Raw genomic sequence first — 10757 nt, forward strand, 5'->3', positions numbered from 1 at the left:
TTTTGTTCAAAGCCGCTTCTTTCTTCATCTTTTTTCTTGGTAGTATATTGTTTCATTCTTGTACAGGATTACAGAGATCATGTGTACTTAAGTTTGATGTCATTTTGGTTTAAGATTGTTAATTGAAAAAATAATTCAAAGAATTTTCACATCACTTCACACGAGAGATTCAAATTTTAATCTCTTAATTTTTATTGGCAATTAAAAACAGAAAAATTGAATGAGAATTTATTTTAAAAAGGTTACGGGGATGGAGAGAGTTTCACGTAAATGCAGAAGTTGAGAGGGGAGAGAAAGAAAGTGAATGTAAAGAGGAGAGATTAGATTTAGTGTGGTAGAGACTAATGAGATTATTTAATCTAATGATCAAATTTAGTGGTGCATCGGTAAGGAACTTGATTGAACCATCACCCTAGAATTCACCTATAACTTATGTCAAAAATCAAAGTTCGATAATTGATTCCCGGTGCTCTCCTCATGTTGTCTTGATTTTTATTATTGGAATGGGAATCTATCGACAATATCAACAAATATAATTTTTAATATGGGATCTTGAACAAATTAAACTCTAAAGCATGCACAGCTCTAATAAAGGGATGGAATGAGGATTGCTTCAAAGTTCATATATTTCAACTAAACTAACGGCGTCGATGCACACCATCTTTGAAAACATGAAGAAAATCAATTTCACTGCAGAAAGTAGATTTAGTTTCTTTAAAAAAAATGCAAAAAGTAGATGTTTGAGAGATATTTTCACGCATTTATGAAATCAGTCCCTCCATTTTTAAAATCACACAATTTTGGTCCACTTTTCAATTCTTCAACACACGATCACCGTTATTATGCTTTTTATTTATCAATGTTACCTCAATCACGACCATTCTTAAACATATATTTTTATTAACAAAACACAATGCTTGAATATGTGTTGTCTTCTTTTCAATGTATTTTAATAAATGTTAGAAATTATAAAGTTAGAAATGTTTCCTCTTATAAACTTTCATCACAGATCTATCTATCAGATGAAATATTTGTATTTTACACTTTTTTTTAGTAATGATATTGCTAAAAGTCTCTGCCATATAATTTTTCTATCTCAATTGAAAAAATTTAAATACTAGTTAAATATATATTTTTTTATATTTATACGTTAGTTTTCTTTTTTTGACAACCTACAAACTAATTACACCATCCCATTTCATATAATAGTAAAAAAAGAAATAATAAATTACCAAACATTTAATCTTGTTTATACAATGCCAGTATAAGATAGTGTTTGTTCTTCACCAAAAAAAACAGAACAGAACAGAGTCACAGACATAACATTGAACTTCTTACCTCCTAGTTCCTAGGATAACAAAACATAACATTTCATTCATGGCTTTGTCCCGCATTCACTGCCATCTTAATCTCCCTTTCCCGTCCGATGCGCCGCGTATTCAGTTCTCATCCCTTCCTACTTCTTCTCCTACTCTCTTCACAACAACAAAGGCAATTAAATTACACATTTCTCTTTTTTTAATTATTTTTTAATTACCCTTTTTATTATTATCTTTTTCTCTTTCCCCTTTTTTTGTCAGTTTTCTTTTGTTTGATTAATTAAAATTAAACTACTAAATTAATATTAATTTAATATAGTTATTTTTTTTTTTTAAGAAAATTTAATATAGTTATATTTATTGTGTCTTTTTGTACTCAGAACCCTTTTTCAATTGCTAAGCGCCGAAGCAGCAACTTTGGAGCAGTGAAGTCTCAGATGACAATGGAAGACAAACCTCTCTCTCAAAACAACAGAATGCTTGTTAGTTTTCTTCACTCTTTTTCTTGGTTCATGGGTTTTTGTTCTGTGTTTTTTTTTTTTTTTGGGTTCCTAAGAAAAATAATAAAAAAATTGCATTTTCTTTGTTTATTTTGGTTGCATGTCTATGTAAGCATGATGGGTTGTTTTGGTTTTTTCAAATTTATGAGGTTTTTGTTTGTTTGGTATCTGAGGAAAGAAAATGAGGGGAATTGAGTTGAAAGTTTTGTTTCAGTGGAAATGCATGCTAGCTTAATTAATTGGTTGATTTAAATGATTGATTTTATTTTTGTTGTTGCATGTTTGATATCAATGTGGATTTGTCGAAATCACAGTGAGTTACTGTGATTTTGCAAAAGTTTTATGATTTTGGCTTCTGGATTTTTGGATTATACAGGTTTGTTTTGTTTATGATGAAAAAATTGAGAGAAAGGAGGGATTTTTTTTTATTTTTGTTGCTTTGTTGATGATTTATCTGTCATGGCTTGGTTTTCTTTTATTCCTTTTGTTGTTTTGGTGGATTTTAATATGATTAATTTGTAATATGATTGATAACAATGTTTGTTGGATTTTTGAAGGTGTATGTGCCTGCCCATCCTTTGATCAAACACTGGGTTTCTGTACTGAGGAATGAGCAAACTCCCTGTCCTATTTTCAGTGAGTGCCAAAATTTTGACTTTTATACAATACTTTGGTTTGAGATTATGAACATTGATCCATCTGCTTTTGATCACTTTAATCAGGATTGGAAAAACTTCATATCATTAAATTTTAAGTTAATCTAATAGTAACATCCAATGTTGTTAAATATCGGTTATAGCACAGCGTAATTTGAACAAACCACTATTGTTCAGTGATGCACTATTTAGTATAAAATGTTGGCAAATAGTGGGCATAGTACTGCTATAGTGCTTAGAGGAATTTGAATTTGATAACATTGTGATTTTTGGTGAGTTGCGAGCTGTTGATTCAGTAGGAACAACTGACTTCATCAATTGTTACCGTTTGTGCGGAATTTTTGCATGTTTTATCACTATCAACAGATTATGCTTTTTGAATGCATGCTTATAAAAAAAGGTTAAATATGTTTTTAGTCCTTTAAATATTCAAAATTTTGTTTTTAGTCCATGCAAAATAAAATCACACATTTTAGTCCTTGAACAAACTACTATTATCTGTTATCTTCAATCTACTTAAACTCTAATGCCCAGACAACACTTTAATTTCTTTTACATTCTCATGCAATTACTGAAGATCCTATCATTCCTTGTTTTCCAAATCACCCAAATCAAAGTGTGCCAAATTAACCAAAATCGCTTATGGAGTTTCTTGTTCCTCACCTCCCCACTCCAACATTCCAAATGGACAAACAAATTTTGAGGAGTAATGAAAGTGATATGAATTTTCATGAGCAGGATAGTCTTGTGTTCATGTGGTATCAATTTTGCATTCATTGGAAAGTTCAACTTCGTAGTTTCACCAATGGCACTCATTCTGCCTTTCTTTTCTTTTTGGTTAACCCATTATTTATTACTCCCTCCGGTCCTATTTACAAGAGAAAGTTGACTTTTTAGATACATTGAATAATGTATGTATCTAGTCAAGAACCTAAACCAAATACATAAATTATTTAATGTATCTAAAAAGTAAATTGTCTCTTGTAAATAGGACCGGAGGGAGTATTTAACTTAAGTTTAGTAAAACATAGCTTGATATTACTATTTGATGAATTATATGAAGGTGATTTGACACTTTGAAGTTTCTTATATTTGTAGGAAATGCAATGGCTGAGTTGGGAAGGCTGCTAATATACGAAGCTTCAAGGGATTGGTTGGTTAGTTCCTATTTCATGCTATGCTATAATTATCATATTTTTCACTTGGATTTTTTATAGTTGCTTTCCTTCAATATAAATATTGTACATATCTTGTAAATCCCTTGTGGTTAATCGATTAAATATTCAGGTTCAAGTTATGTAGACATCATACAATATAATTTTACAAGGTTTGGGAATGGGATCCTAATTTTACTCGAGTCTATGATACCACTAGTCTGTTCAGGAATTTTTTTGACATTAAAATAGTTTGTTTCTTATAGTTTAAAATTTGAATATTCATATATCATTTTAAGGAAACACATTCCTATCTTGTTAATTTTATATTTTTTTTTTTTATTTTGAAAATCTAGAGTTCAATAGGAGAAAATAAACTATGTAGTTTATTCAGCCTTCTTATCATAAATGATCCAAAACTCGAGGCGTTTTGATTCTTAAGCTTTAAGCTTGCTTGTGGTAGTGGATTAAGTTAATTTTTGAAAGATTTGATGCTTATTTCCATCTGATTATTTTGTTCTGCTATCGTACATCCATACCAACAGATTTACATTTATTTTCTTTTCTGCTTTTCTTTCATTGTTTTCAGCCAACTGTGTCTGGAGAGATACAATCACCGCTGGGAGTCGCCTCAGTGGAGTTCATTGATCCAAGGGAGCCTGTGGCTGTTAGTACCATACTGCTTTCAATATGTTTATTTACACTAATATTTTTAGGATATATCTTAAACATTACTATTACACACTCCAGTTCTACATTTAATAATTGATTTTTTAACTAAATAGTAAATACGGAAGCTTTTCAGATTTATAATATATTTAGCCAAAACTAAGCTCAGATTTTTATATTTCTTCTATGCATATTATATTTGTCATTGTTGTTTGATATTCCATGATTGTCATAATGATGTGCGGCTGTATTGCTCCTTTTTGTAAGTTATTGCCTGAATCTTATATCAGTTTTTCAGGTAATTCCAATCTTGAGAGCTGGTCTTGCTCTTGCTGAACATGCATCGTCAATCTTGCCTGCAACAAAAACATATCATCTAGGTAATGATACATGTATTGTACTTGTTCTGAGGTACATCCAACAAACATGATTTATCAGGAAAAAGTGATGCATGTATTGTACTTGTTCTGAGGTACATCCAACAAACATGATTTATCAGGAAAAAGTGTTGTTTGAGATCTGTTTTTTATCGTTTTATTGTTCATTATAAACTTATAATAAGATGATGTTTTTTTTAGGCATCATAATATATAGGGAATAGGGATGCACATCTATATGAAAGTAGAGTACGCTTTCGGTCTATTTCTTAGATTGAATAATAATTTTGTTTTTTCTTTTGTTCCTTTCGAAAAGGAATAAGCAGAAATGAAGAAACTCTTCAGCCAACTGTATATTTGAACAAGTAAGATATTATTCATGCTTGAAATAAAATGTGTGTTTTCTTATGTACTTTTCATTTTCTCCTTTCACTTCTAGTATGGCTTGTCGAAGTTGTGAATGAGTAAAGTGCACCATTGATTTTCAGGTTACCGGACAAGTTTGCAGAAGGGTCTAAAGTATTTGTGGTTGATCCTATGCTTGCAACAGGTATGTAGAGTCGCATGTTTGAGATTTTTCTGTCATGCACATTCATTAACGTCAGGCCTTTTAATTCTTTCTTCATCTGATATGAATTTCTTTGGTATTCATAGAATAAGGCTTCTTTCTATATCTTGGGCTTTGAAGTTTTTTCTTCAAATATAACTAAATAACATACACGTGTGGACAATATTCAGATTGGATTGAGTTGGTTTTATATTAAACCTTACTCATACTTACAAAATCAACTTGTAAGATGAGAGGTTTTCTTTATAAACTATTTTCATGTCTTAACTCTTTTGTAGCGGTGGAAAAATGGTGGATTGAATGAATTTTGGTTTGGATTATAATGGATAGATTAATATACTCGATTATAAATTTATAAAAAATAAAATAAAATCGATTCCATATTAACATTTTTTTAACGAATGGATATCCAATTCATCTGTTAGTGTATCTTTGGTATTGGGTTTGCCAGAGTCATAGTGAGGCATCATGATACCAAACATGCAGTTAGTTTTAGATCACTCCAGCATGCTCCACTCGACCTGGTCATCCCCCACTCAATCTCGATTCGCCCCCAATATGCCCCACATGTTGGATTATCTGTTTTGCATTCATGTCTTATGGTTTATCTAGTTTGACATTGAAGCTTTTGAATTTATGTATAGTAATTTCTTCATCCAATTTCACATTAACAAATGACATTGAAGCTTTTGAATCTATGTATGGTAATTTCTTCATCAAATTTCACATTTACCAGTTTATTCAATGTAATGATAATATGAATAATCCACTTCTTTTAAACTTACATTTGACCAGATATGACTATATAGTATTCTCTATTGAAGTACTTTTAAAATCTAACAACACATAAACTAGAGATTATTGATCTATTTAGTGTAATTGCAGTTCACATCATTCAACAAAGACATAATGCTTGCAAAGTATAAAATGATTTTTCAATAAGTAACATGTGTTGCTAGAGTAAAAAGTGGTGACATCATAAAATGGTGTAAAGAACATACTATTTTTCTACCTTAATTTACTTAGTTAACTATCAAAGTAATGATTATTATCTTTTAAGAAAGTATAAAGTTTTTCGTAAAACAAGTATAAGAAAGTAACAAGTTTTTCGTAAAACTATAACATTCTCAAGCACTATAATGTAGAACTCCGTCTTATGGGCACATTGTGACATCTTGCTTAGAATCATATTTGAGAATTGTTCTAAATAAATGCCTAATTTGATTTTAGTGTATTTGAGTCTCTAATATATTTCATGCACTCATAAATTTTAACTAGAGAACTAATCTATCATCTTTAAGTTTTCATGAAAAATTAAATTTAAAACATAAACCACACTAATATGAAAAACAATTCACTAGCTATCAGTTCCAGATTAGTTGATGAATGTTTCTTCAATATGTTTGCCATAATGTCATTATAAGATGCATTATCTAAATAATATTTCAATAATGCATCTTAAAATGACACCATGATAGACATGTTGAAGAAGCACCCATGATTTAGATTAGGATCGATAACACATGGAGTGTATTTTCGTGTTCGGCATGTGGGACTGATTTTAATTTGATTGTTCGCGCGTGTTTGAAGGTGATAAATGATTCAATGGTTACGATTTAAGAGAGTGTGAAATATACTAGGGGTTTTCTTACGCTTGAGTTAAAGTTTGTATCTTATTTAGAGCAACTCTCAATTTTATGGGAAGTCTTTACCCTCCTGAAAGATATTAATCCTAACTTTGATAGTTGTTAATCACAAGAGTGGATTGAGTTGGAAAAAGTAGCCGACTGTCTGAGACAATAAAGGTTAGAAATTGGATAACATAAAAGTTGTGATAGCATAAAATTGTGAATTCATCTCAAAGTAATCTGCTTGTTTTTTTTTTTCTCTCCAAAGTTTGGTAAATATTCTAACAAATAATGTTTAGTTGTTTGGTAGCTTTTAATATGATATTAAACATCATTATGTCTTGGATGAATGACGTGCATTGCAATTTCACTAAACGGATCAATAGGCACTAATACATGTGTTCAGTAATAAAAAATAAAATACATCGACATAGGATAATATGTAGCAAGATATAAGTTTTGAAGAAGTGAATTATTCATATTATTATGCAAAACGATTTGGTTGATGTAAAATCAGATGAAGGGAATTACAATGCCAAATTGGATAAATCATAATACATGAATGCATTACAAATAATCTAGTGAGTGTGGTGGAACAAGGCCCACTGAGAAGCTGGGGAGAGAACAGAGAAGGTCCGACCTGAGGTCAATTAGGGGTAAATCGAGGGAGAGTGGGCCAACTCACGGCGAGCCATAACTAACAGATGGAATGGATATCCATCCTTTAGAAAAATTTGAACGAATGGATTGGATGGTTGTTATTAGATTTTTTTAATGGAATTATGGATTGTTTTAATCTATCCATTATAATGCAAACCAAAATTTATCCCATCCATTTTGCCACTCCTAGATGGATTGATATGACTAGACTTAGTTTTTATTACTTTTATCCAACGGTTTTAATTTTATAAAAAATAAAAATTTGGATGGATCACTAAATAAGCAAATGTAGTGGATCCAATCCATTAACTATTTTTTTCGATTGTGGCATCCCATACTCTTTTGCATGTGAAACTTGGTTTTTTCTCAATACACTTTGTAACGCTCAACGCTATTAGGCTAGGTGTGTAACTAATACAGATAGGCACTGATTGCAGTTTCTGAATTAGGCCTAACTTATCATCCTTAAAACCTAACTTGCAAGATGAGGGGTGACCCTTATAATTTCTTTTACACGGTCTCTGTTCAATGTGGGACTTGAATTTTTCCGTATACTTTTTGTTGATTTCATAATTTTTACAACCTTGGACTGGAAAAAAATTTACTTTAAAATATCAATCAAATCAAAACTAATAATGGCTGGGAAGTTGGTTAGTGGATTGGTTCAAATTTTGGACACCCTAGTGTTATTTACAATATCTATGCATCAATTTTGTGGTACTATGGTTTTATGTTATTTATGAATTGCAGGTGGTACTATAGTGGCAGCCTTGAATCTCTTAAAAGAACGTGGAGTTGGTAACAAGCAGATTAAAGTGGTAAGGAATAGTCTGTATAATAAGAAGCTATATTTCTTTTAATAACCTGAATTCTTTTAAAGTTAAGGTAAACATATTTCTTTTTTGTCCTCGTGAGCTTAGCTCAGTTGGTTTGGACAATGCATAATATATGCAAGGTCCGGGGTTCAAACCCCGGCCACTACCAAAAAAAAAAAATCATTTCTTTTCATGCACTTTGGGTGTGATCAGGAAACAACATTGTTAAATACTTATTGCATAAGTTGTTTGTATAATTGAAGTAAGAATGAGGTGAAACGTTGAATAAGTTATATAACAGCTTATGAAAGCAGATTAACTTAGGTCCCGTTTGGGTTGAGCTTATGAAAATTAGCTTATGCAAACAAATAAGATTTTATGTTAATTTACAAGTTCTCACTAACGAAAATTGTATCTTCATAAACTGTTTTTTCATAAACCATCTTAACAAGCTTATAAATAATACATGAAAGCTTATTTATTCACATAAGCTGTTTTGCACAAGCTCTAAGATAAGCCAATCCAAGCGGGCCCTTATTTGAGTTTATTTTCTGTTATAAACATTTGTGGTACTGTTTGGGAAAGCTTATTGAAACTACTTATAACATGTTCATACGTTGTTTTTAGCTTATTTTCATAAGCTCGGCAGTATAGCTTATAGAAAAACAGTTGCGTGATAAATGCTTATAAAACCAGTATATAGCTTATATAAAAGCAGTTTGACTTTATTGTATCTTTTGTTATAGAAATAACTAATATATAAACACTCATATGATAAAGGCTTATGCTATAAGTGTTTAACTAAGTAGTTTATCAAAATAGATCCGAAGTCTTGCAATGACTATGTAAGCCAAGTTTGTTATGCATTACCCTATCCACATCGTGCATGGTATGATGTTTTCTTAAATTTCCAATATTTTGTGGCTGAAACAATTCGTAGTTGATGCATCCATCACCATCACATGTGTGTTACTCATGCATTGCATGCATATGCAATATAATTAAGCCATTGTTCTTTGATCAATTACCTAATTAATGGACTAATGACAATCAATGCAGATATCTGCTTGCTCTTCACCTCCGGCTCTTGAAAAGCTAAGCGAGCAGTTCCCAGGGTAGTCACATAATATTATTTTTTTTTCAATTTCTTCCAAGCATTTAGTTTTCTAATTATTAAATTTTGCAGGCTTCATGTGTATACTGGAATAATTGATCCCGTTCTTAATGACCAAGGGTTGGTGCCTCACATTTTAACTTAAACTAGCTAATTTATAGAAATGTTACATTGTTAATGTGTTTTATTTCTTTTGTCTAGGTTTATAATTCCTGGCCTTGGAGATGCTGGCGATCGCAGCTATGGTACATAATACATGAATGCTCATTGTTGGTCGCTTTATCAATTTTGAGTAAAGTTGTAAACTATTTATCGGCTTAGTTCTCTGTAGTTGCCTCTTTAGTGTTTTTGGTTATTGTTAATGTTAAAATTTGAAATACACAAGTCTTTCAATCTTTTCTTTTTCTTCCATATTCCGGTCAGTTTGATTTAGTAGTCACCGGTCTAAATCATTTTGATAGTCTGACCACCGGAAACTTAGTTCATTGTGAAGAGAACAGATTGGTTTGGATATTAATTTGGTTTGGTTTGCATTTTTTTTAAATCGCATGTGTTCGAATTTGGCACCTAGTTTGGGATGTGAAAAAAATGAAATTCAATGAACACAAACTAGCCTAAATGCTTTGAGAAATTTTAATTATTGTTACGTATCTGTCTACTATTGAAACAAGATAAAATTTTGAATACATTACAAGATAACCAGATAGTAATAATTCTGTTTTTATGTAATTATGATTTTATTGCAGTACATGTGCCTTGGAAACATTGTTACATGAACTGAACAATATATTCTGATTGTTTTCTAATGTTGTTTCTTTATTGAATCGAGTGACTAGACTCAACCGAAACGAATTCAATCCACGAATTGTTATCCTCATAAATTTTGGCCCTAAATGTTTTACTGTTCCAAATTCATAGAATTCAAGGTGATTGCTCAATAAGTCCCTCAAATTGCTCAACTGGTCGTATCTCCCTATGTACATTCTTTGCGAGTAAAATCCGATTGGTCGTAACTCCCATAGATATTTTCCTGCAATTGTGAGCAATTTTAGGGACTCATTGAGCAATCTTCAGAATTCCAACCATATGCAAGAATAATAAGCCCAAACCATATGGATTGTTAAACTCATAATGGTCTGAAATTGTTAATCATACCCCATTTGGTATTGTACACTGCATTTATACATGAAATTACAAAATAATACCCCTATTTTTTTTTAAACTACATTCCTTCACTTGGTTTTTTTTTTCCCTTACATGAAAGAAATTGTTAAAAGATAATGTATTGTAAATTTCA

The 10757-nt window shown here is 31.0% G+C and overlaps 1 protein-coding gene across 1 annotated transcript; it reads left to right on the forward strand.

Annotated features, from left to right (window-relative positions):
- Window positions 1-1294: 1294 nt before the first annotated feature.
- On the forward strand, window positions 1295-10004 carry UPP (uracil phosphoribosyltransferase). Its single transcript, XM_085700270.1, has 12 exons — window positions 1295-1491; window positions 1700-1801; window positions 2377-2455; window positions 3574-3632; window positions 4219-4296; window positions 4597-4678; window positions 4992-5040; window positions 5164-5225; window positions 8282-8349; window positions 9406-9461; window positions 9533-9580; window positions 9662-10004. The coding sequence occupies exons 1-12, from the start codon at window positions 1378-1380 to the stop codon at window positions 9711-9713; spliced, it is 849 nt and encodes a 282-aa protein (XP_085556396.1). The 5' UTR covers window positions 1295-1377; the 3' UTR covers window positions 9714-10004.
- The last annotated feature ends 753 nt before the right edge of the window (window positions 10005-10757 follow it).

This window comes from Medicago sativa, chromosome 4, assembly GCF_051527215.1.
Source record: "Medicago sativa cultivar Bolivia chromosome 4, Bolivia_mono, whole genome shotgun sequence".
Taxonomy (NCBI): domain Eukaryota; kingdom Viridiplantae; phylum Streptophyta; class Magnoliopsida; order Fabales; family Fabaceae; genus Medicago; species Medicago sativa.

Bases quoted from the DNA above. Each gene is read 5' to 3' on its own strand.
- UPP (XM_085700270.1), top strand. From the start codon at position 1,378: ATGGCTTTGTCCCGCATTCACTGCCATCTTAATCTCCCTTTCCCGTCC. The intron at 8,350-9,405 runs GTAAGGAATAGT...CAATCAATGCAG, and splicing joins GTAACAAGCAGATTAAAGTG to ATATCTGCTTGCTCTTCACC. The intron at 9,581-9,661 runs GTTGGTGCCTCA...TCTTTTGTCTAG, and splicing joins CCCGTTCTTAATGACCAAGG to GTTTATAATTCCTGGCCTTG.